This window comes from Rhincodon typus, chromosome 2 (assembly GCF_021869965.1).
Source record: "Rhincodon typus isolate 14 chromosome 2, sRhiTyp1.1, whole genome shotgun sequence".
In the NCBI taxonomy this organism is placed as follows: Eukaryota; Metazoa; Chordata; class Chondrichthyes; order Orectolobiformes; family Rhincodontidae; genus Rhincodon; species Rhincodon typus.
This window is the reverse complement of record NC_063333.1, coordinates 38391191-38417698: the sequence shown is the minus strand read 5'-3', so window position 1 is coordinate 38417698 and position 26508 is coordinate 38391191. Positions and strand designations below refer to the sequence as shown.

The window sequence follows — 26508 nt, the reverse complement described above, 5'->3', positions numbered from 1 at the left end:
CCAATGGTGCAGAATTCTCAAAATGCAAGAGTAGAAAATGGTCCTCAAGAGTTAAGAACAATTGGGCTCTATTCTCCTAGCCTTCTCAGGTTCCAGATTCTATTGTGTCCAATTTCCTGAATCCTCATTGACTCAAAGGCTTTCCTCTCTTGACTCCTACAAAACATACTCGAGGACCACATCCAATACTGATAAACTAATGTTGGAACACTCTGTTCATATAAAACCTTCAACCCAAAACAGATTGATCCATCATTGATGAAATTTTGATCTAAATTAAGTATATGTTCAAAATAAAGAAACATAAAAAGGCAACATGTTCAATATGCCAGGTGCTGATACAAATAGCTAGGAGAAGCAGTGGCCTAGTGGTATTATTGCTGGACTACTAATCCAGAAATCCAGGTAATGCTCCAGGGACCTGAATTCAAAACCCATCTAGTTCACAAATCTCCTTTAGGTAAACAAACTGCCATCCTTACTAGGTCTGGACTACATGTGACTCTAGCCCCCCAGTAATGTGGTTGACTCTTAACTACCCTGTGGGCAATTAGGAATAAGCAATGAATGCAGGCCTAGCTAGCAATACCCTCATCCCATGAATGAATAAAAAAAACTGAATATCCCTGCATGTAATCTAACAATGGAAAATGACCTCAGTACACAAAAGTTTACTTTTATTTAAAATGGGACAACTAAAATCAACAAAAATATTTGTAAAGATTCTGTAGACAATGTAACAGAATTACATATACTTGAACATATATTTCACAAGATAGTTTTTTGCCCTCTTTAGTTTTTTTTCTTTATTCATTCATGGGAGGAGGGTGTCGCTGGCTAGGCAGCATTTATTGCCCAGAGGGCAGTTAAGAATCAACCACACTGCTGTGCGTCTGGAATCACATGTAGGCCAAACCAGGTAACGATGGCAGTTTCCTTCCCTAAAGAACATTAGTGAACCAGATGGGTTTTTCTGACAATCGACAATGGATTCATAATAAAAACCAAAGGAACTGCAGATGCTGTAAATTAGGAACAAAAACAAAGTTGCTGGAAAAGCTCAGCAGGTCTGGCAGCATCTGTGAAGGCAAAAACAGAGTTAACATTTCAGGTCCAGTGACCATTCCTCAGAACTGGATTCAAGGTCATCATTAGACTCTTAATTCCAGACATTTATTGAATTCAAATTCCACCATCTACCATGATGGGATTTGAACCCAGGTCATTATCTGGGTCTCTGGATTAACAGTTCAGGGATAATACCACTAGGCCATCACATCCCCTACGTGTGTGCTCAAATTGCCAAACCTCCCTAAACAGAAGACTACACATGCAAAACTGTCAAGCTTAAACAACAAGACACAAAAACCAAATGTTCACTAAGGTTAACTAATTTCCTTTAGGGAAGGAAACTGCCATCCTTACCTGGTCTGGCCTACATGTAACTCCAAACCCACAGCAACATGGCTGACTCTGAACTGTTCTCTGGGCAATTAGGGATGGGCAATGAATGCTGTCCTAGCCAGCTAATGCCCACATCCCGTGAAAGAATAAAAAAAAACTCCCATGTGCATGCAGTTTACTGTTGGTAAAGATAAAGCTAAAGCGAATTTGTTAATATTCCAGACAAAATTGAAAGGTTGAATTTCTAATTTGAATGTATGTTTGTACGTATATACGTATGTGTGCAAAGTAATATGGTAACAAGGTAAAAAATAACATTTGGAATGTGGGTGAGGGGAAAAATTATGCTGTCAATTGGTGACAGTACATAAAATGGAGCTTTGCTCAGGCAGAAACATAAAAAAGATTTGACAAAATTTGTGGGTCTCAGTTTCTTTTAAAGAGTTGTATTCAAGCTTGAAAAAAAACTAGGAATGATGTTTCTTCCTCTATGATTTTGAGAGAGGTGAACATCAAGAGATGGAAAGGAGAAAAAAAGATGATTGAGAAGTGAAAAGTGATAGAAGAAACTGAAATTGAAGAGGAGAAACGGTGAATCAGAAAAATGCAAAGGGGATGTTGAATTTTATAAATTATTTTGGAACATAATAAAATAGTGAAAGTAAGTAGATCATATATTCTTGTATGAAAATAACCACATCCATCAAACATGAACGAGATGCATTAATTTTAATCTGGGGTCAACTATCTGATATTTTTGCAGCAAATCTGTGTGACACAAGTACTGTAAAGAGCTCCTCCTTTATCACTGTAAATCTCCCATGATGGAGGGAAGGTTTCTGATAATGATTAGGCCTGTGATACAACCCATGAAGAGCTCTTGCATTGATGTCTTAGATCTAAGATGATTTGCCTCCAACAACCACAACCATCTTCCTCTGTGCTAAGTATGACTCCAGTCAGTGCAATTTTTTTTTTCTCATTGCTTGTCACTGACATAAGTCTTTTCAGAACTCCTTGATGTTTCAGTCAAATGGTCATCTCCACCATTCCTCACTTCCCTTATAACTCTCCTGACAGTATTTCCATAAAGGGCTTTCTAAAAACAGTCTCTCATTCAAACCTTCATATTCAACAAGTCATTCACCATCTCTCACTCCAAGTTCTCATTAGTTAGAGCCTCCACATTTATACACTAAGCCCAAGAGCTACAGAGTTGGTATGCACCAAATTTAGTCAAACCCTGTGAAGCACAACCACACTTTCCTCATCACAGCTAAATCTTTTGGTTACTACATAATTAACTTGGAGAGCAACACCAATTTACAACTCCTTTTGAATATGCTTTTTCACACCTGTTCATTGCTAAAGTTAAGAATAAGTAATACACATAGAAATAGGATGTATTTTCCAAACACTAAAATCATTACCTTAGATATTTACAGTCATTATTATCCAAATTGTCCACCTCCAAAATTCCAACGTAATCCTTCTCCTGATCCCTGTTGCTTTGCAACTCAGAGATAGCAAGAAGTGCAGATGCTGGAAGTCAGCGTCAATAAAGTGTGGAGCTGGAGGAACACAGCAGGTCAAACAGCATCAATGGAACAGGAAAGTTGACATTTTGGGTCAGGGGCCTTCATCACTTTCAAAACAACCATTTTCTCTCTGTTTCTTTCTCCTTTCTCCCAAAAAAAATGCTAACCCTGAACTTGTGCAATCTTTAACCTTCCATTTTCTCCAAATTCATTGAAAATATTAATACCTTCTAGCTATGAGCTCACCATTCCAAACATCAGCAATTCATGCATCACTCCCATAATTCTTTCTTATTTACAGGATGCCCTTCGGTGACAACATTCAAAACATGGGCCTAACTTCCAATTTTGCTAAAGCAGCCGATCCTACTTCACCACTTTTTGTAATCAACCCCATTCTATCAGCTGACTGATCGAACATCAAATCATGGATGAACCATAATTTTCTAACTGAACATCAGGAAGACTGGACCTTTGATTCCATACACCTCCTTGACTACTTTCCACAACTGAACCATTCTATTTGCCACTAAACTAAGCATATCATTCTACATATTTTCACAACACCGCTCATCCTATTGTCATTAAAACTATAATGCATTTCAACTCTTATCTATGCCATTGTTTGGCCAACTTCTAACTTCAATGATATTTTGTTTATGTATCTTTCCACCACCTTCATCCTGTTCATCCATCACCTCTCCGTCAGTTATTGACATTGGCTCCCCATTTTCCAAAATTTAATGTAAGATTCATCCACAAATTCCACCGCACCATCAACCACAATTGTAACCTGCTCCAGCTTTAAGTTTTTATTCATGGATGCCTAGCGCACTGCATCATGCCTTCTTGGCATGTCCTTTTCTTCTGTGACAAAGCTTTGCCTCTGCTCTTCTAGACTTCCTTTCTAGATTTAAAAATTGTCTTAGAACTCTAACTAGATTTGTATTCACCTGTTCAAATGCTCCAAACAAAGGATTGACATTCACCCCATTTTTTCTACAAGCTGTTTGACTGTGTTGAAGGAAAGTATGAATTCAATTTGCTGTTTACTAATCATATTAAATGACCTATTAAAACAAAATTGTTTTGCTCTATTGTAGGGATTATGTGCTGGGAGACAGTAAGGACTGTGGATGCTGGAATTCAGAGTCAATAAACATGGAGCTGGAAAAACACAGCAGGTCAGACAGCATCAGAGGAGCAGGAAAGTCAACGTTTTGGGATGAAACCCATCATCAGGACTGGGGAGGGGAACAGGAGCACAGAAATAAATAGAGGGAAGGGGGTGGGACTGGGGGAAAAGTAGGTAGGATGGTGATAGGTGGATGCAGGTAAGGGGTTATAGTGATAGATCAATGGGAAGGTTGGAGCAGATAGGTGAGTAGGAAGATGGACAGGTGAGGTCAGGTCAGGGCAGCGAGGCGGGACATGGGATAAGGTTGTGGCTGGAGGGATTTTGAAGCTGGTGAAGTCAATATTCAGGCTGTTGGGCTGTAAGCTCCCAAGGCAAAATATCAGGTGTTGTTCCTCCTGTTTACATTTGGTATCGCTCTGACAGAGGAGGCGGCCAAGAATGGACATGTTGCCAGGTGGGTGGGAGGGGGAGTTAAAATGAATGGCAACCGGAAGGTTGAGCTGGTTGGTGCATGCAGAGCACAGATGCTCCGTGAACTGGTCCCCAACTCTGTGTTTGGTCTCCCTGGTATAGAGGAGACCACATCAGGAGCAATGAATGCAATAAATCAGATTGGATGAGGTGCAGGTGAATCTCTGCCAGGTCTGGAAGGATTGTTTGGGGCCTTGGACGGAGGTGAGGCCGGAGGTATAGGGGCAGGTGTTGTACCTCTTGCGGTTGCAGGGAAAGGTACTGGGTGTGGTGGAGAGGTTGGTGGGGAGTGTGGAGCTGACGAGGAAGTCGCAGAGGAATGGTTCCTGCAGAAAGTGACAGCAGTGGGGAGGGAAATATCTTTCTACTGGTGGGGTCTGATTCTAGGTGGTGGAAATGTTGGAGGATGATGCTTGGGATTCGGAGGGTGCTGGGGTTGTATGTGAAGACTAGGGGACTCTATCCTTATTGTTGTGGGGGAAGGGGGTTTGAGGGCAGAAGCGTGGGAAATGGGGGAGATGCACTTGAGGGCATCCTTAATTGCAGAGGAGGGGAAATTATGGGATTATAAGCATTGTTTTTATACCATTGTTCTTCAACGAACAAGGAACTCAAGAAGCTCAGTTTAAGGATTTCAGAAGCTTTTCAAGTTATTACAGACATTAGCTTGTAATAATAATGATTGCATAAATTAATCAGTTTATCTCTATAAATTCATATGTACATTTGTTTTCCAGAATTCTTTCTTTGGTTGCTCAGAACAAAAATCTCATTTCAACAAATACTTAATATGAGTCAAACTTCTGTTCGTAAAATTGGCTGCAATGTCAATTTAACTTAAATCAATTCCACACACATTTACTTTATGTGTTATATACAGTATATTGAAATACCAAGAAATTCACAAGAAAACAACAATCAAAACAACCTTATATTTCTCCAGTACTTCAGGCATAGCACCCAACCTGAAAGCAAATATTTTTAAAAATTACAATTGAAAAATATTTCCTTTCAAATGAAAGATTTTGATTGTTTATTTGTTAGTGTTTCAGTTGAGAAAATAGTAATCTACCTGGTATTTAGCCATATGGACTCGTTAGAGTCCAGATATAACCATGTTTTAATGGGCTCTTGTGATGCAGTGTTAATGTCCCTATCTCTGGACCTTAAGGCCTGAATTCAGGTTCACCTGTTCCAGAGAATTACTTGGACAGGTTGATTAAAATTATCTTTAACCCTGTATTAAGAGGACTCTTATGGTGTAGATGTAACATTCCTAACTCTGGACGAGAAGGTCAGTATTTAAGTATCATCTCTCTTGGAGGCATGTCATAACATGTCCAAAAACATAGAATAATACCGCATCATAAATATTTTTAATCAAAGTTAACTAGCCTGGTCAAAGCCTTACTGAGGACATTGGTCAACTACAGGTCAAGCCAAAAAAAATTCATTCAATTTATTAATTCATGTTTCTCATTACTAGACAGTGGTCTCTTTGTGATTATGAGATCAGATTCTGCTGCAATATTGTCGAGTTAAAGAATGTGCTGCCATTTTAGTTAAATAGTGTATAAGTCAGGCAACAGATTCTTAATGTGCAAAGTGTCATTTTAGCACCCAATGGGATAGTCATGCTTATTCCACACAGTTCCAGTTGGTACTCCAGGTGAAGAAGCCTCTGAAAAAAAAATAAGAACAGACAATTCTGGAAAAACTCAGCAGATTGGGCAGCATTTCTGGAGAGAAAAAGAATTAACATTATGAGCGCAATATGACTCTTCATCACTCAGAAGACTGACCCAGAAGAAGAGTCTCAAAAAGTTCTTAGATCTGAACAGAAGTTATATCAGACTCAAAATGTTTACTCTATTGCTGTCTGCACAGATGCTGCCAGATCTTTTGAGTTTCTCTGTTTTTATTTCAGTTTCCAGCATCCATAGTGTTTTACTTTCGTTTGCATCCGCGAAAGCAACCTGGACAAAGTACCTAGTCCCCATCTTACTCTGAGAAAAGCCACTCATTCCTAGATCAGTGGATCCCAACCTTTTCAGTATCAAGTTACACTTCAATGAGACAAATGATGTCACAGTTCATCCATTTTTATCATAATCCATGTGTGGCTTTTGGAAATCTACACATGCGTGGCTCTGGAGGCTCGCGCGTATGTAGTTGATAGGGGCATCTGGTGTCAGCTGATACTACCTTCCCTAATAGAAACCGAGGCTCTGGAGGAGATCGAAAGCCTCAACACTCAGGTAAAACGGTGCTAGTTTCCAAACGTTTTGTGGCCTATTCTCACCGTGTCACAGCACATCGTTGAAAACTATTGCCTAGATCATTTGTTTTTGGTCTCAGCGATTTGCCAAACCAATTGATAGTATATTGCCCAGGAATGATAGTTTTCTGTCTTCAGCCCATAATTCTGACATTATAATAACTCTGACACTCATAATTGATCAATTGACCAAACTGTCAGAATCTAGGAGGTACTAATTCTATCTAATAATTCGAACATAGCCAGTACCTCTCCAACACAGGATTCTCTTACTATACATTCATTCCCAGTTGTCTTGTCCTTGAGTCCTCTCCATGCTGTCCCTTTTGACATCATCTCTCAGAATAAAATCAATTTTGTTAAATATAGGCCTCATCCATATTTCCCTTCCCTCAGGGTCCAGTCACCTTTGTGAGACCGCTTTTCTTATGCATGGAAGAGTCAAACATCCAGTTAACTAAATACAGGGAAGAACTATGCCATTATTTTCACCTGCCAATATAAAGCAACATTCACTCCCTCCACCGCTGACACGCAGCATAGAATCCTTATAGTGCATAAAGAGGCCATTCAGCCCATTATGTTGGCACCAATCTTCTGAAGAGCATCCCATCCAGACCGAGCTCTCCCCGCTCACCCATTCCCATAACCCTGCACTTGCAATGGCCAAACCATCTAGCCTTCACAACTCTGGACACTGCAGGCAATTTAGCATGGCCAATCCAACTAACCTGCATATATTTGGACTGTGAGAGGAAACTGGAGCACCCAGAAGAGGCCCATGCACACATAGGGAAAACATGCAAATTCCACATAGTCAACCAAGGCTGAAATCAAACCAGGTTTCCTAGCACTGTAACGCAGCAGTGCTAACCACCAAAGCAGTAGCACATATTGTTTACAAGATACACTGTAAAACTTCACTAAGCTTCTTAGACAGCACCTTCCAAACCCATGACTACTTCCATGTAGAAGAAAAAGGCAGCAGATACATGAGAACTGCAAGTTCCCCTCTAAGCTATTCACCATACTGACTCGGAAATATATTATCATTTCTTCAATGTTGCTGAGTCAATTACCTGGAACTCCCTCCCTAGACTCTGTGGGTCAACATACAGCAGTTCAAGAAGGCAGCTCACCACCAAGGGCAACTAGGGATGGGCAATAAATGCTGGCTCCACCAGTGATGCCCACATTCCATGAATGAATTAAAATGATGTACAGGAAAATGGACTAGATGAGGTTGAAGATATATGAGATAAAACGGAAAACTTAGGGGAGGGGTAGGGCAAGTGAGTGATTGGAATGGAGCAAATAAAGGGGGAAATTAATAAAAGGCAGGGGTTTAGGTTTTGATTTGGAGGGATAAAAGTAAGGAAGGATAAAAGCAACTGTGGACAAAAGAATGGTAGCTGATCTTTAACTTCATGAAAAAGAAATCCATGAACATCTCATAACTTTTAGAAATGGCAGTGATGGGAACAGAAAAGTATTTTAATACTGTGAAACTTAGCAGTGAGTTATGTCAGTATTCCCTAATAGTACAAGAAACAAAACTAATGCCAATCTATTGTATGAGCCTACAGTAATTATTGACCTCAAATAATTTTGGATGACCATTTATAACAAAGGTATCAGAAGCACAGCACAATTTTGTTGACACAGCATTATCTTAAAAGAATTAATAACAATGAATCAAAACATTTTGAATGGTAGGAACATTACAAAAATGTCAAATAATTTCATGATGAATATGATACATTGAAAACAAAACTGCACCTACTGGCATTTAATAGACATATTATAATTCTTCCAAATAAAGCTGAAATTAATGTTTACATTTCACATAAAACTTTTATTTACATTTTATTTGCTCGAGCTCACGTATATTTATAGAATACCATTTAATGGGATAGCAACAGTACCTGAACATACTATAATTTAGTACTTATAATTTTTCTCAAAAACTTTCTAGTTTCTTCCGCTTAATCATCCTGACATTCCTTTCCTTTCAGCAGTACTCAACAAATCTTTCTTTTGCCCCTGTGTAGCAAGATGAATGACGGATTGATGTTTAAAATAAAGTTAGGCGAACGCAGTCGGAATGGAGGCAAAGGCAATTTATTCGTGCCAATACAAAACCAAAAGAAAACAAACTAGAGGCCAAAGCTGCACTCAAGAATTTTTTTATGACACCTCTGACAGAAATTGCTGGATCAATTCATTTCGAACGAAACGAATGTTAAAATTTCAAAATTAACCCCAATGAGGCAGCAATTTCACTTCGAGTTTTCTTTTAAGAGTGCGTGTTATCTCGCTGGAAACTTAATATGCATTTTATATGCCTACTTTAATGCACGCCCCATGTTCTTCCTTTACATTTTAAAAAACACATTAAAAAAACACACACACATCCAGGCCTTTTTTTTGTATTTACGTGGAACAAGCTTACAGCAACTGGTCTGAAGATGACGCAGTCTAACTGCAATCCTGTTATTAATAATTAGCGACGAAACGCAGCTGAGTAAACCGCGAGCGCCCACCAGCCCCCTTTTGCCTCGTGAAGCCCCCATCTCTCCAGCCCGCTCGCTGTGAACAGCTGGCCAGGTGAATGAAGGCAGTTTCCGGCGGGCAGCAGACAGCGAGCAGAATGGGCGGGCCCGAGACTGCAGTCCTAGCGTGAAACGAGCGCGCTGCACTCTGGCAGCAACCGCTCCTGGAATAAGACCGAACGAAGGCAGAGGCATAACGTGAGAGAATGATAGGACTGCCATTCTCCTGAGCTCTGCAAAGCGCTCGTTTCGCTTCTTGCTGACTTGACACCCCATACAAATACCCGCATACACTTAACACCAAAAAAAAAGGACGGTGTGGAAGAACACTCGATTTCTTCGCAAATATATATAAAATCACCACGGTCATGTCTGGAAATCGGGTTCAGTTCACAGGACTTCCACCCTCAAGAGATGCGAAGGATCACCACAGAGTAGCACGTAAGTGTATCTTCTTGAGGAAAATAAAGTTGTGTCTTATTCTGAGTTTACGCACGTTGTTGTTGTTGGCAGAAAGTAAACTAATTTAATCCTGCCCGTGACCTTCTCGCACCCTTAGCGAGTGGATTTGGGTTGAAGGAGTGGTGGTGTTTCAGGATATTGTGTTTTGAATAGCCTTGCAGACATAATCGACCGAGAGCTACTTCTAACTTAACTTCAGTGCTTTGACATCGCAGCTTCAGGCTGTTCACTCTGTTCTTTTTCAAAGACGCAATTTAAATTCCAGTATTTAAGATTAATATCTGTCCTGAACCCTATGATTTATTAGGCAGAATATACAAGTTACGCGTTTTATCATGATTTGCAATTACTTCACATTAGTTAATTCTCCATTCTCTGAGAAATTTAAGCTTATTGGGGGAAAACATACGGTATTTTATCCTCATTTCCGAGACTGTTCCTTTTCAATGATGTGTCTACGCTAATCTGCATAATTTTTCCCCTGTGATTTATACACATTCAACAACAAACAGCCTGGTAAGTTATGCTTCAAAATGTCCATTTTTCTTTTGGATAGTCTTAGCACTTGTGTAGCCACTTTTCATAATTGAAACAGAGAAAAATGCCTTGCCCAATATTGTGTGACTGTTAGTAAGATAAGTTGTTTCAATAACTTGTACTTCTTTACATAAGACAACATAATATTGTAAGGCACTTCACATGATTACTGCAGACAAGCATTTGATAGCAAGTAATATAAGGCAGTATTACAGTAGGTATAAGGGGTATCTTGAAATAAGAATGGTAGTGTTAGGGAGGGAATTGCAGTGCTTCAGACCTTGGCAGTTGAAAGCACAGCCATGAATAGTGAAGTGATTAAAATCAAGGGTGCTGAAGAGACCAAATTTAGAGGAGTGCCAACAGTGAGGTAAGGGTGAGGTAAAATTCTACTATGTCCCTCCTGTCAGATGTGGGAGATCAGGATGGAGTCAAGTGTCCCTCATGGCTATGTACAGAATGTGACTGGCTGCAGCTCCTCACAGATTGTGTTTTTTGGTTGGAGAGGCAGTTGTATGCTTTGTTTCACAGAGACTTGGCTCATTTCTGCCATTCCTGAATGTGCCCTACAAGCTGATGGATTCTCCATACATTGCATGGATCACTTGGCGTCCTCTGGTAAGGCAAAGTGTGGCAGGGTATGCTTCCTGATCAACACCACCTGGTGCTTGGACATAGTGACCCTGGCAAGTCATTGCTCCCTGGACCTAGAGTACCTTACAGTAAAATGTTGTCCCTACTCTCTGCCACATGAGTTCACTTCCGCCATCCTGACAGCAGTTTACATACATCCCATACGGAGGTAGAGAATGCCCTAGACAAAATTTACACCATCACAAACAGTCTGGAACCGAAATTCCCCGAGGTCTTTATTCATTGTGGCCAGCGACTTTGACCAAGCCAACCTTGAGAGTGCTGACAAAGTACCATCAACACATCTCCTGCCCCACTCAAGGACCAAACATCCTGGGCCGCTGCTATACAGCCATCAAAGACACCTACTGCTCTGTCCTCTGCCCATACTTCGGTAAATCAGATCACGACACTGTGTTCCTCCTCCCAGCTTACAAGCAGAAGATGAAATGGGAGGATCCTTCACAGATACAATACTGGTCTGAGGCAGCGGACTGCTTGGAATTGGTGGATTAGATCATATTCAAGTACTCAGTGGGAAACCTAGATGAGTACACCGTCACTGCCATGGACTTCATTACCAAATGCATGTAGGACTGTGTACCAAAGAAGTCAATCCAGGCATTCAGCAATAGGAAACCTATTGGACCAGGAAATCCACTGCCTACTGAAGACGAGGTGTGCAGCATTGAAGTCGGATGACCCAGACCTATACAGAAAATCCAAATATGACCTCTGCAAAACCATCAGAGATGCCAAGAGGCAGTACCAGACCAAGTGAGAGGCCCAAACTGACCATACAGACTCACCTGTGGCATGGCCTAAATATCATCACGTGATACAAAATGAAGCAGAGCAAGATAGTGGGCAAAGACATCCCTCCCTGATGTGCTCAATGCTTTCTATGCTCAGTTCGAGCAGAATGCCAGTGGTGTGGTGTCACCTGCCCTGATAGTCCCGGATGCACCCTGTGCCCACTGTCATCGCTGCAGACGTCAGATTGGTCTTCCTGGGAGTCAGCCCAAGGAAAGGGATGAACCCAGATGGAGTCCCCGGCTGAGCACTTAGATCCTGTGTGGACCAGCTGGCAGAGATACTCACTGACATCTTTAAACTCTCCCTTCTACAAGCTGTAGTCCTCACCTGCTTCAAGAAGACCACCATCATACCAGTACCAAAGAAAGTACACACAACTTACCTTAATGACTACTGCCCAGTGGCTCTGACCTCCGTAATCATGAAGAGCTTTGAGAGGCTGGTCATGGCCCACATCAACTCTAGTCTCCCAGCCTGCCTCAATCCTCTATAATTTGTCTACTGACATAAGAGGTCCACAGTGGATGCCATTTCCCTAGCCGTGCACTCATCCCTGGAACATCTGGACAGCAAAGACACTCAAGTCAGACTTCTGCTCATTGACTACAGCTCAGCCTTCAACACCGTTACCCCTCCAGATTGATCTCAAAACTCCAAGACCTAGGTCTCGGCTCCACCCTCTGCAACTGGATCCTCCGCTTCCTGACCCATAGGCCGCAATCAATGAAGGTAGACAACTGCACATCCTCAACAATAACACTCAACACTGGAGCCACCTCCCCCCCAAGAATGTGTTCCATGCCCTCTACTATACTCCCTATACACCCATGACTGTCGCCAAATGCCGAACGAATGACATCTACAAGTTTGACGACACCACCGTGGTAGGACGGATATCGAACGATGAGTCAGAGTACAGAAAGGAGACAGAGGGCTTGCTGACATGGTGCAATGATAACAACCTCTCTCTCTACATCAGCAAAGCTAAAGAATGATTATTTCTTTCAGAAAGAGAGGAGGAGGACATGCCCCTATTTACATCAACAGAGTGGAAGTTGAGAGCGTTGAGAATGTTGAGTTCCTAAGAGTGACGATAACCAACAACCTGTCCTGGCCTTCCCACATGGGTGCAATAGTCAAGGTGGCACAACATCACCTTTTTCCCCTTTGGGTAGCTTAGGAAATTTGACATGTCCACAAGGACCCTCACCAACTTTTACAGATGCGCCATTGAAAGCATACTGTTGGGGTGCATGATGGCCTTGCATGGCAACTGCTTTGCCCAGAGCAGTGAGAAACTACAGAAGATGGTGTGCACAGCCCAGACCATCACGGAAGCCAACCTCCCACCCATGGACTCCATTTACACATCTCGTTGCCGCGGAAAGGCTGCCAACATCAAAGACCCATCCCACCCCAGTAATGCTGTCCTACAACCTCTTCTGTCAGTCAGAAGACACACAAGTTTGAACACATACCAGCAGGTTCAGGAACAGCTTCTTCCCTGCCATTATTAGACTGATGAATGGACTCTCTAACTTCAAATAATGCCGACCTTGCCTAGCGCACATGCTGTGGAATGTTACCTTTATGCCTCTGGCCGAGACTTTTTTCAACTTTATGTAGTCCTTGCTTACTATGATCTGCCTGTACTGCTTGTAAACAAAGCTTTTCACTGTACTTAGGTACATGTGACAATAAATCAAATTATTTGGACACACTGAGACACATACAGGGAACAGAGTGTGATACACACTAGTGATATGGTCACACCAAAGGTTCAGTCGGGTAGATGGGTGAGGGACTCACTAGTCAGGGGTACAGACAGGTGTTTCTGTGGCGCAATCAAGACTTCAGGATGGTGTGTTGCCTCACTGATGCCAGGATCAAGGATGTCTCTGAGCCATTGCGTGAAAGCCTTAAGGGGATGGATGAGCAGCCAGAGGTCCTTTTTTGTACATGTTGGATTCATTGACATTGGTAGGGAAAGGGATGAGGTCCTGAAGAGTGATTATAGGGAGTTAGGCAGAATGTTTAAATGCAGGACCTCAAGGATAGTAATTTCGGGACTACTTCCAGTGCCATACATTAGCGAGAGGTAGGAAAAGGAGGATTTGGCAGATGAATGTGTGGCTCGAGAGCTGGTGCAGAGAGCAGGGACTCTGTTTCTTGGATCAGTGGGATCTTTTCTGGGTAGAGGTGAGCTGTAGAAGACGAATGGGTTGTACCTAAACTGGAGAGGGTGCCAATATCCTGGCGGAGAGATTTATTAGAGCCACAGGGGAGTGTTTAGACTAATCTGGCAGGGAAGTGGGATCCAAAGCAGTAGGGAGACGAGAGAAAGTTGAGAGCAAGTTAAACAGTACAGGCAGTGTTGATAATCCGAGTACGATATAAGGCAGGCAAGAGCACAGCATGAAGCAAGGGAAGTCTGGGTTAAACTGCATTTATTTCAATGCAGGAGGCCTGACAGGCCAGGGAAATGAACTTGGGGCATTGGATGGGTATATGTGACTGGGATAATATAGTGATAGAAACATGGCTGAGGGAGGGAGGGAAAGGACTCACAGCTCAATGTTCCAATGTACAGATGCTATAGGAAAGATAGAAGGCGAGACAAGAGAGGAGGGAAAGTTGCAGTTTTGATTAGGGAGGATGTCATGGCAGTACTCAGAGAAGACATTCTTGAGGGTTTGCCCGTTGAGTCTAAATGGGTAGAACTGAGGGGAGGGAAAAAAAGGGGAAGATCACTTTGACAGCATTGTACTATAGTCCCCCTAATAGTCAGTGGGAGATTGAGGAGCAAATATGTAAGGAGATCGCAGATAGCTGCAAGAATAGTAAAGTTGTGAAAGGGGATTTTAACTTCCCTAACATTGACTGGAACTGCTGCAGTGGTAAGGGCTTGAATGGAGAGAGGTTTGTTACTGCATGAGAAATTCTTCCAGAACGTGCTTATGTAGATGGCACTGCTAGAGAAGGGGCAATACTTGACCTCTTGGGAAATAAGGCAGGGCAGGTGACAGTGTTAGTGGGGGAGCACTTTGCGACCAGCGACCGTAATTCTATTAGTTTTAAAATAGCTGTGGTAAAAGATAGGTCTGGTCTACAAGTTAAAATTCTAAATTGGGGCAAGGCCAATTTTGATGATCTTAGGAACTTTCAAAAGTTGATTGGGGGAGGCTGTTTGTGGGCAAAGGGATGTCTGGTAAGTGGGAAGCTTTCAAAAGTAAGTTTAATGAGGGTTCAGGGCCAGTGTGTACCTGTTAGAGTGAAGGGTAAGGCTGGCAGGAGCAGGGAACTTTGGATGCCTCGAGTTATTGAGGGCCTGATTATGGAGGCATGTATAGGCTGCTGGGATCAAGTGAATTCCTTGGAGTATAGATGGTGTCAGAGTACACTTGAGAGAAATCCGGAGGGCCAAAAGGGGACACGAGATGGCTTTGACAGATAAGGTAAAGGAGAATCCAGAGATTCTACAGGCACATGAAGAGCAAATAGGGAGAGAATAGCACCTCTTTAAAAAAAACATGCTTGTCCATTTACAGAGCCACAAGAGATGGATGAGATCCTAAATGAATACTTCTCGTTTAGTATTTACTGTCTAGAAATGTATAGATGCTAGGGAATTTGGGGAAATAAATAGTGCAGTCTTGAAGAGAGTCCATGTTAGAGAAGAGTTGCTGAAAGTCCTAAAACACATTAAGGTAGATAAATCCCTGGGACCTGATGAAGTGTATTCCAGGACTTTGTGACAGGCTAGGGAGGAAATTGCAGGGCACCTAGTGGAGATAATTGTATCATTGACAGCCATGAGTGAAGATTGGAGGGTGGCTAATGTTGTGCCATTATTTGAGAGGCTGCAGGGAAATGCCTGGGAGCTATGGACTGATGAGACTAATGCCTGTGGTGGATAAGTTGTTAGAGGGGAATTCTGAGACAGGATCTACAGACATTTGGAGAAACGAGAACTCATTTGGGATAATCAACATGGCTAAGTGCATGGGAAATAACGTCTCTCAAATTTGAGTTTTTTGAGGGGGTGTCCAAGAAAGTAAATGAGGGCAGAGTGACAGATGTTGTCTGCATAGACTTTAGCAAGGCCTTTGATAAGGGACCGCATGGTAGGTTGTTGAGTAAGGTTAAATCCCATGGGATCCAGGGAGAGGTAGCCAGTTGGATACAAAATTGGCTTGACTGTGGTGGTAGAGGGTTATTTTTCAGACTGGAGGCCTGTGACCAGCGGTGTGCCACAGGGATCAGTGCTGGTTTCACTGTTACTCGTCATTTATATAAATGAGCTGGCTGAGAGTTTAGGAGGTATGGTTAGTAAGTTTACTGAGGATACCAAAATTAGTGGTATAGCGTACAGTGAAGAAGGTTACCTGGGAATGTAGTCAGATCTTGATCAACTGGGCCAATGGGCTGATGAACGGCAGATGGAGTTTAATTTAGATAAATACGAGGTGTTGCATTTTGGTGGGTCAAACTAGAGTAGGGCTTACATGGCCAATGGGAAGGCCCTGGGGAGTGTTAAAGAACAAAGAGATCTAGGGATACAGTTTCATAGCTGCTTGAAAGTGGAGTCACAGGTAGACAGAGTGGTGAAGGAGGCTTTCGACATGCTTGCTTTCATCAATCAGAGCACTGAGTATAGGAGTTGGGACGTCTTGTTGCAGCTGTACCAGACGTTGGTGAGACCACATTTGGAGTATTGTGTGCAGTTCTGGTTGCCCTACTATAGAAAGATAATTATTAAACTAGAAAGAGTGTAGAAAATATTTCCAAGGATGCTGCCTGGACTGGAGGTTTGAATTAGAAGGAGAGGTTGGATAGGCTGGGACTTTTTTCCCTGGAGCATAGGAGACTGAGAGGTGACCTTGTAGAGGTCTACAAAATAATGAGGCATAGATAAGGTAGATAGCCAGCAGCTTTTCCCTGTGCTACGGGAGTCTAGAACTAGAGGGCATATTTTTAAGGGGAGAGTGGCGAGATACAAACAGGTCCAGAGGGGCAATTTTCTCAGAGGATTGGAAGTGTCTGGAATGGGCTGCTGGAGGTAGTAGTGGAAGCGAATACAATTTTTTGTCATTTAAGAAACATTTAGACAGGTACATGGATGGGATAGGTATGGAAGGATATGGACCAAATACAGGCAAATTGGACTAGCTTAAATGTGAAAACTGAATGGCATGGGCAAGTTGGGCCAAAGAGCCTGTTTCTATGCTGTGAACCTCTTAGACTCTGATGAGGGGGCTTCTGATGGAAACTTACAGAATACAAATAGTTCTGCTATAATGTGTGTTTCGTTAATGCAAATTGGCTGTAACATGATTGAATAGTGGACGCTGTTTGGATAATGTGAACTTTCTGCTGTACCGATGTAGTGATTTTCCAGTAACGCAGTTTTCTATGGCGATTTTCTATAGCTGGAGGTCATGCAAGTATGCAAGTACCGTGGTATAGGAGAACTACCTACACTGAAAGGTCTGGATAGTGTGGATGTGAAGAAAATGTTTCCACCAGTAGGAGAGACTAGATCCTGAGGACGCAGCCTCAAAGTGAAGGGGTGTCCCTTTAGAACTGAGCTGAGAAGGAATTTCTTCACCCGGAAGGTAGTTAATCTGTGAACTCGTTGCTGCAGGGGACTGTGGAGGCCAAGTCATTTGAGTGAATTTAAGACGGGTACCTGATTGGTAAGGGAATCAAGGGTTATGGGGAGAAGGCAGCAGAAAGGGGTTGAGAACACATCAACCATGATTTTATGGTGAAGCAGACTTGATTGGCTGAATGGCCTAATTCTGCTCCTATATCTTGTCTTATGGAATAGAATGTGATTAAGTATGTTTAACACTTGCTTAGCCAATACATGTTCATTCTTGTTGAATTTCTCCAATGAAAGTTTGCAGTTCTCTACGTTCAATATCAATCTCACGCTGTTAAGTGACCACACTGTTATTAAGTGACAGCAAATTTATTGCAGCAAATTTGAAAGAACCATTTGCATTTATGTAGCATATTTTGAGAGCTCCAGATGTTCTAAGCATAGTACAGCCAAAAAAATACTTCTTGAAATGTACTATTCCAGTACACTTTGAACTTGCAGTCAATATTTTAACATTTTGAATAAGACTACTGAAATGACTACCTTAAACCAGAGGCCCTGCAGCGTTCTATTTTTTTTCTTTAATCAACCTATTCAGCACTGGAGTAGGTGGGACTTGACCCCAGGCTTCTGAGTCTATGGGTGGAGACATTACCAATGCGCCACAAAAGCCTTCCTTCAGCATTCCATGCTCTTGACATTCCTGAGTCTCTAGCAAATACCTAACTAATTGTAGACATTCACATCTGGGAAATTCGCACTTATCTTTGATCCATCCTTGAAACAAAAGCGATACAGTATTCCAGCTGGCTTATTTTTGTTTCATCATGAACAAAGGGAACACCAAAACTCTGTGTATTTATGATGGTTTCCCTCATCCTAGGTTGAGTGAATTGCATAGTGTTGAAGGACAACACAGGATTTAGAAACTATATGTTAGTTTTTTTTTCCTCTCTGGGAAAATGACTGACTTTGAACTTCTACAAGTCACATGAGGAATCATTTTGTTGCCTGCTTTTAAAGTAACAGTAATAATCTGTTCTGAGTGTTCAGAGAGCCATTGAATCAGCTGAAGGTCAGACAAGTTAGTAAATCAACAGTAATATCTTGAAAGCTGAAGGGTTCCTTTCCCACCGACTCCTTCCTCATGTCAAACTGTTCCAACTTTTGAGTTCACCCATAAATTATGCTCTAGAAATTCAACTACTAAAAGCCTTGTGGCTTACTAGTAGTCATCTGCTTTACAAGATCTTTCACTTCAATTAAAGCATTAACTCAACTTAAACTACAAGTTTGCTCCAAAACAGATTCCATTTTAAGTTACCTGAATCTAATTTTGTGTGATAATGTGAATGAGGTATCACAGTTCAAACATTTGGGATAAGTGTGTGATGATAACTTTTATCTTGAAAGTCAAATTTGGTGCTGTAAATTTATTTAATTGACAGTCACTCTGAGGACAAGAAAATAATACCCCTTACTTATTTATACTCTTCACAGTAAGAAAACAAGTTTTGATCATGATTGAATGTTTTGCTGTAATGTAGGAAAAACAACTATTTGTATACGACAGCCTCATGCAAATGGAAATATGACTGGTCTGGTAATCTGTTCATTGCATTGGTGAAACTCAGCAGGTCTGGTAGCACTTACAAAACTTTTAATATCAGGAGGATGTTATTGGCAGTGTTTTATCACTTGAGAAATTTCTATCAGGATTTAATAGTTTTTGGCCTGAAGTCCTGTTGAACTGATGATGTACAAGGACTTCCCCTCTCCTCTTTATAGTTAATTGAAAGAACTAACTTTGCTTCCAACTGGGGACTTTTCAATAGTGTTTATCTATTTTTGTTGCTGATATATTCCAGGAAATAGACTTCACTTATCTTGACATATGGAATTGCTCATTATTTGACTTGTAACACATTGGGCATTTGTTATTCATCCTCTGCTCTGCTAAGAGGAAAAAATGAGGGGAGTTATATGCAGACTTCAAGAATATCCAGGGTCTGACTCAATGTCATACTTGGTAGGCTGCCTATTTCGTTTGACAAAGAACTGCTTGTTGTCATGGGAATAAGGTTAGTCTGTGGAGGTAGAGAAGTTACTGCTAATTTGCGTCCAGGCAGAGCCCAACTCCATGACATTTCTCTAGCAGAGCATATCACAAATGAGCACCTTTTCTTTTTCGACTTTGTGATTCTTAAATTTAAAATAAATTTTGCCAATGAGATTATAATGGGTTGTTTGATCTTTTTAAGTTATATTGTCAGTAGTTTAAACAGATTTAAATGCTTCTTCAGTTATCTAATTCAATAACTGCATTTGTGCACGTCTTTGTGTTCAACAATGATTTATAATTTAGTGCATGCAGCATAAAAGCAAATTCAAAAATAATTATGTAGTATTGGTATGTTTTTTAAACACATCCTGATTATGTTTATGGTTTTGAATCTTTCCTGTTGACTTGAACAATAAACACCCAGATTGTACATTGCGTGTTCATACTTGACTTACAAATTAATGAACAAACAGGATTGCATGATTAGCTTTTAAGGTTATCTAAACATGAGCATCATGCAGAGTCTGAAAACAGTTCTGAAAGAAAAGCTGTATGTCTTTTTTTTTAAAAGACAAGTGTTTTATTCATCCATGCACTTAATTACATTTTTATGCATAGAATCCCATAAATCAAATTGCTTATGTTCAAATTAAAACTATTAACTTTAAATCAGCTGCTTTGGATAATTTAGGAATAAGCAGCAAAAGTATGTTTTATGATCTTAAATGACATTCTATGTAACAGCAACAAAAGTAAACTATCCCTCAAGTCTGTAAAATGTATTAGTAGAAGTGGACCATTTGGCCCATCATGCCTGCTCCATCTTTCAATTAGACCATGGCTGATCTGAAAATCCTCAACTCCACTTTCCTGTCTTTTCCCACAAATCTCTCAATTCCCTTGCTGGTTAAAAATTGGTCCATCTCAGGCTAGAAAAGGATTTAAATATTGTGACTCAGTTGCATAGTACCAAGGGAGCCACAGATAATGGCTTTGTCTTCAGCTAATTGCCCTTGGCTCTGGAATTCCCCCTCTTAAACCCCTCCAACCTCTTGCACAATCTGCTACAAAGGCCCAGATGTTTTATTGGCAAGAGAGTTATTGGACCAGTGTAGACTGGAGTTATGCATTGGGACTATGCAGAATTCTTGCAGCAGACTCCATGGGAATTGCCTAGGAACTTACAATTCTGAAGGGACATTCCCTTGTTTCTGGAACCCTCCAAAAGAGTCCGTTAAAATTGGAGGGTTCCAACTCAGTTAAGAAAGTAGTCCTCTAGAAAAGGTTTAGAGAATTACAAACCTACTGTAACTCCTGACCCTGAGTAACTATTGAACTGAATGCCCCATTCCCAACTCTGTGTGGAAACAGGTCCATTGGCCCAACAAGTCCACACCAACCCTCAGAGCATCCCACCCAGACCAGACCCATCCCCTATAACCCACCTAATCTACACATCCCTGAACACTACAGGCAATTTAGCATGGCCAGTCCACCTAGCCTGCACATCTTTGGACTGTGGGAGGAAACCCATGCAGACACTGAGAGAATGTGCAAAATCCACACAGACAGTCGCCCAAGGGTGGAATCGAACCCGGGTGCCTGCCGCTGTGAGGCAGCAGTGCTAACCACAGAGCCAACTTCTAACAACAGCCTTCTTGACCAGATTCCCCTTGCCCAACGAACAGAATTCCAGTGTCCCAGACCCTGACACACCTGGCATTTAACCTGACCCTCCTGGATGACATCCCATGCTACTGGACTCCGCTACTCTATTCTGCTGGTCCAACACCACTGGGGAAGCAATGGCCTCGTGGAATTATCCCTGGACTGTCACCTGAGTCACTGGATTAATGTTCTGGGAACCCAAGTTCAAATTCCCTGGCAGATGGCGGAATTTGAATTCAGTAAATATCTGCAATTAAGAGTCTAATGATTGCTATGAAACCATTGCCAATTGTCAGTGAAAAACCCATCTGGTTCACTACTATCCTTTTAGGGAAGGAAACTGCTGTGGGCCTGGAATTACTTTTAGGCCAGACTGGGTAAGGATGGCAATATGGTTGACTCTTAACTGCCCTCTGGGCAATTGGGGCTGGGCAATAACTGCTGGCCTGGCTGGCAATGCTCTCCTCCCATGAATGAATAAAAAATATCTATTCTGAGCTCTCCTTCGCTTTATCGGCCCAGTTGCTTTACTTACTGTGTCACAGGAACTGTCAAGGTGACAGTTGGACATGTATATCACAGAATATGGTGCACTTAATGCCAAAGTTGGTATTATTTCCATAGTGATTCTCTTCACTGCTGAAATGGTGGATTCCTGGACCAGTTTGTAACAAGAGGCCCCTATGTTGGAATGTCCAGCACAGAAGTCATGTAATGTTAACTGGCTAAGACTTGAAGTATCAGAAACAGAAATGCTCAGTGCAAGCTTCGTTCTTGATCAGTAGGGAAATCGACGGTTGTGGGGAAAATGCAGCAAAGTAGATATGAGGAATGTTGAATCAGCCATGATCATCATGAATGGCAGAGCAAATTCGAGAGATCAAATGGCTTACTGCTGTACCTATTTCTTATGGTCATGTGCTTCTTTGGCTTAAGTGCAAGTTGCATCGAGTTTTTTTGGACAGATCTTAACATGAAGTGCAGTGAGTTTACTCACTGTATCTTACCAAACTCCTCTCATTAACAACCTACCATATTGCTATGGCATCCTTCTCATCCGATTCTATCCAGACCTTACCACGTGCAGTTCCTGGAAGAACTTGCCACTCACCAGATGTCTGCTGAAAGACTGGCATCCCTTTTGTCCACTCTGTCTTTAAAAAGCCACTTCGTAAGTGTTGGCATTTTGTCTTTACCTATCATCTGCATTATAATGGTACACAGCCACAAAGTCACTCTTTTTATGGTACGTAGCCTGCATGGCTGACTCTGTCACAGATACAGCCCTATTCTCCTGCAGTCTTCGCTGTTTGTTTATTCATTCATGGGCATTGTCAGCTGGGCCAGCATTTATTGCCCATCCCTTATTGTCCAGAGGCTAATTAGAATCAACCACATTACTGGGGTCTGGAGTCGCAAATAAGCCAGACCCAATGCAGACCTGCATCTTGTCCTTGTCCAATAAGGGAACGTGCCACATTCAGGCAAACAGTCAGTCAATTCCAAACAGGAGCTTTTATTTACAGCCAGCAAAAGTGAACACACACAAGGTGAATAGAGGCTGGTGGTCCTGTCCACAATGCAGACGAAATACTGGCTTGTTGACTATCAATCGTGCACTTATAGTGCCCGATGTCTGACAGAGTTCAACTGTATGGACAAGGAGAACTTTATCCTCCCTCATGTTCACATTCTCATTGGAAGACTGTTCCTCAGCACAGATCATCTCATTGTGCCCTGCACAATTGGAGCAAGCAACATGCTAGTATGATCTGGACACTTCATCTAGACCATAATGGAGGCCCATCTCCAGACTGGTCCGAGCAGTAGAACTGCATCTTCAGCATTCAAATTATGTGCTCCATCGTGACCCCTGTCAAAGCATCAGCAGAATTCTATCTGCACTTTGTTTCTATTAGGGGATTGCACTCTGGTGTCATGATCCACCATCACAGTGGGAAGCCTTTGTCCTGAAGTAACCAGCCTTGTAAGGCACTTGGACCCTCAAATACAGGTACAAGAGACTGCTCCATGTTGTAGGCGTTGGAGTTGCAACCAGGGTTGGAGGCACACATCCCCAGGAAATGTAAAGGTGATTATGGATGACCTGAACGTGAATCAAATCAAAAGTAGGGCTGAGGCTAAGCATTTTGCAGTGAGTAATTCACAATATACAGAGTACAAGTTAGGAGTGTGATGGAATATTCCCCCCTTGCATGTATGAGTGCAACTCCAAAAACAGCCAAGAAGCTTGCTACTATCCAAAAAAGAACAGCCCATTCATTGGCGCCATATCCGCCAACATTCAGTCCCTCCACCATCAATGCTCAGTGTGTGCCATCTACAAAATGCACTGCAGAAATTCATCAAGCTCCTTTAGACAGCATCTTCCAAATCCATGGCTCTTTCCATTTCAAAGACCAAGGGCAGCATCACCACCTGTAAGTTCCCTTCCAAGGCATTTGCCAACTGGGCTTGAAAATATATTACTGTACTTAATGTTGCTGGGTCAAAATCCTGGAGCTCCCTTGCTAACAGCATTGTGGATCTACCTACACCAAATGGACTGCAGTGATTCAAGAAAACACATCATCACCACCTTCTTGAGAGCAACCTGGGATGGGCAAGAAAAGCTGGTTCAACCAATGATGTGTACATCCCTGAATGAATGAAAGAAAGGAACATCTTGCTATTGATGAATTCTGCCATGTTGTGCTATGGTCCCCTAAGTACCATGTGTGTGCATTTGATGGCACCATGCACCTGGGGTATGCCAGCTATGTTCCTGAATCCAAATGCCTGGTATGTACTGACCACATCATTGAAAAACAAAATGAACCAGTGTAATCTTGCACTGGTGGCATTGGCAATTGTGGATGCATGGCTGAGGTCTCTCACACGTGTCACCCTTTGATCCCTGGAAGGAGCCAGTAGTATAGAAGTTCAAAACAGCTGCCATCTTCAGAGCCACCGGGAGAGTGCAGTAGGAATAGGATTAGCTGACCCTAACCCACGCCAGCCCTCCAGTCACACTATAGAATCCAGCACAGTCCCATCAGCGTTCCGGGACTTGTGGAACTTGCATTGGCACTACCCCTCATCACCTGGGAATGGACTCTGTTCCAAAAATCTGTGGTCCTCCTGCAGACCTATGCATCTGTCCACCCTATGGCTCTAACCTTTCTCTGAGCTGGGTGGTACTCATCCTCTGCAATGGTCTGCTGCTACTCTTGCTGCTGGGCTTGCCAACAGCCCTCGTCCCCCTGCATCTACCTTTGCTGCCTTAGGAAAGCAGCCACAGTGACCAACGCCCCACCAGTGGCAAGGCACAAGACCCTCATTGGAAATGCCTGTTGGATACATAAGGAGTGAAAGAGGTGTCAGAGCTGACATACCCAGCAGATGAGGGCTGCATACTCATTTCCACGCAGTGAGACATAGTGTGCCCAGATAATGAAAACCATATCTCCATCATTCATTAAGCTTCAGCCTCAGTATGCACATCATCTTGAAGTGCGTGGTGGCTGAGCGACCAGCAGATGAGTGCCTGTTGCGTACATCCCCTTCCCATCCTGACCTACATCAATCATTCAACTGCTCATTGCTTGTTACAGTTGTATGGTAAATGATGAGCTGCATTGTAAATGGATGATGAAATAATCACAAATTATATGTCAGTAGAAGTTGCACATGAGATAGTACGAAACGTCAGCCTTCCTGCTCCTATGATGCTGCTTGGCCTGCTGTATTCATCCAGCTCTACACCTTGTTATCTCAGAATTTGCACATACCTGTTTCATTTGCCCCTACAATGTCACAGCATCCAGCAAACCTAGCTCTGTGCTCCATGCTTTTGTCCAAACTGAGCAAGGTTTACAGGGCACAGTTTCAAAATATGCAAATGATATGGAACTTTTAATCTACTTTAGAAATATTGTGAACTATGAGGTGGAGAGTGCAAAACTTCCGAAAGGACATCCAGGTTGGTGGAATGGGTAAACAAGTAGCTGGAGTTTCATGCAGAGAAGTGTGCGGTACATAGAGGCAATATTGTTTTGGGTTTATCTGTTTTTTTTCCCCTCCTGAGGCAAGGTTGGAAGACTGAGGAAGCTGTTTCTGCCAGCAGCCAAAGCCAAGGGGTAAAAAGGCCATTAGAAAATTCCTGAGTTGAAGTTGGTAAGCAGAAATTATTATTGGGTTCTTGTTTGGAATGAAGATCCAAACTCAAATGGAATTAAAACTGTCAGATTTACTTTGGTAATGCTGGTGAAAGAGATCAACAATGGAATCCTTGCAGAGAAAGTGATCTCTAGATGTTTAAAGCAATTGAGCAACTGAAATGAAGCAGTGAATTCTTGAAGCATCAGAGGAGCAGGATAGCTGACGTTTCAGGTCAGGATCCTTTTTCTGAAGAAGGGTCCTGACCCGAAACGTCAGCCTTCCTGCTCCTCTGGTGCTGCCTGGCCTGCTGTATTTCCTCCAGCTCCACACTGTGTTATCTCAGACTCCAGCATCGGCAGTTCTTACTATCTCTGTGACTTCTTGAGTTGTGGCACATTTTGTCCCAGGGAAGGGACACATTTCTTGAGATGCCGGAGTGTGTAGGGAAACTAATGAGAATGCAAAGTGGTGATATGTTTAAAAATTCTACACTGAAGTGTGTTCACAAAATATCACGTTAAGTCAAATATTATAAGTCTTATTTAATTCTGATACAGTAAAAAAATTTAAAATGTAAAACTGTATGGTGCCACTGTTTCAGGTAATAATTGCTGTCACTTGAGATCATAACTTCAGAGACAATGTTCCTGCACCCTTAAATTTGCAGAGGGACCTAAGTGTGTTTGTGTATAAACCTTTTGAAGATTATAGGTTAGATTGAGAGCTTTATTAATAGGACCAGAGTTTTATTAACAGTTTTATTAATAGGACCAGAATGTTAATAACCACTGGGCAACATGCTCTAGAAATGATTTGCATTCAAGGGTATGCAGAAAAGATTTATGAGAATTGTTTGAGATCAGGAACTCCAGTTACGTAAAAAGATTAGAAAAGTTGAGACTGTTCTCCATGGAGGAGAGGAGGTTTGATAGAGATATTGAAAATAATTGTGGGTTTGAATAGAGTAGGTAGGGAGAAAAACTCTCCTTGTTGGTAGAAGAATCAAGAACCAGAGGGCACACGTTTCAGGTCATTGATTCTTTAGCCAATGATCGCGTGAGGAAAAGCCTTCTTTCATGCTAATACGGTTAGGTTCTGGAATGTGGTGCCAATAATAGGTGGAGATCTGAGATTAATCAAATGCTTATCATGCATTGGTATGGCATTTAAGATGCCTCCAATA

General features: G+C 42.0%; 1 protein-coding gene across 3 annotated transcripts in view; it reads left to right on the top strand.

The window, feature by feature from the left end:
• The first annotated feature begins 9442 nt into the window (after positions 1 to 9442).
• LOC109910726 (sickle tail protein-like) overlaps positions 9443 to 26508 on the top strand; it is a 373377-nt gene continuing 356311 nt past the window's right edge. For all 3 annotated transcript variants that reach the window (XR_007264758.1, XR_007264760.1, XM_048612124.1), the window contains exon 1: positions 9443 to 9822. Coding sequence is in view for 1 of the 3 variants with exons in the window: in XM_048612124.1 (XP_048468081.1) it covers positions 9750 to 9822 (73 nt within the window). In the remaining 2 variants the exon portion in view is untranslated. The remainder of the gene's footprint in view (positions 9823 to 26508) is intronic.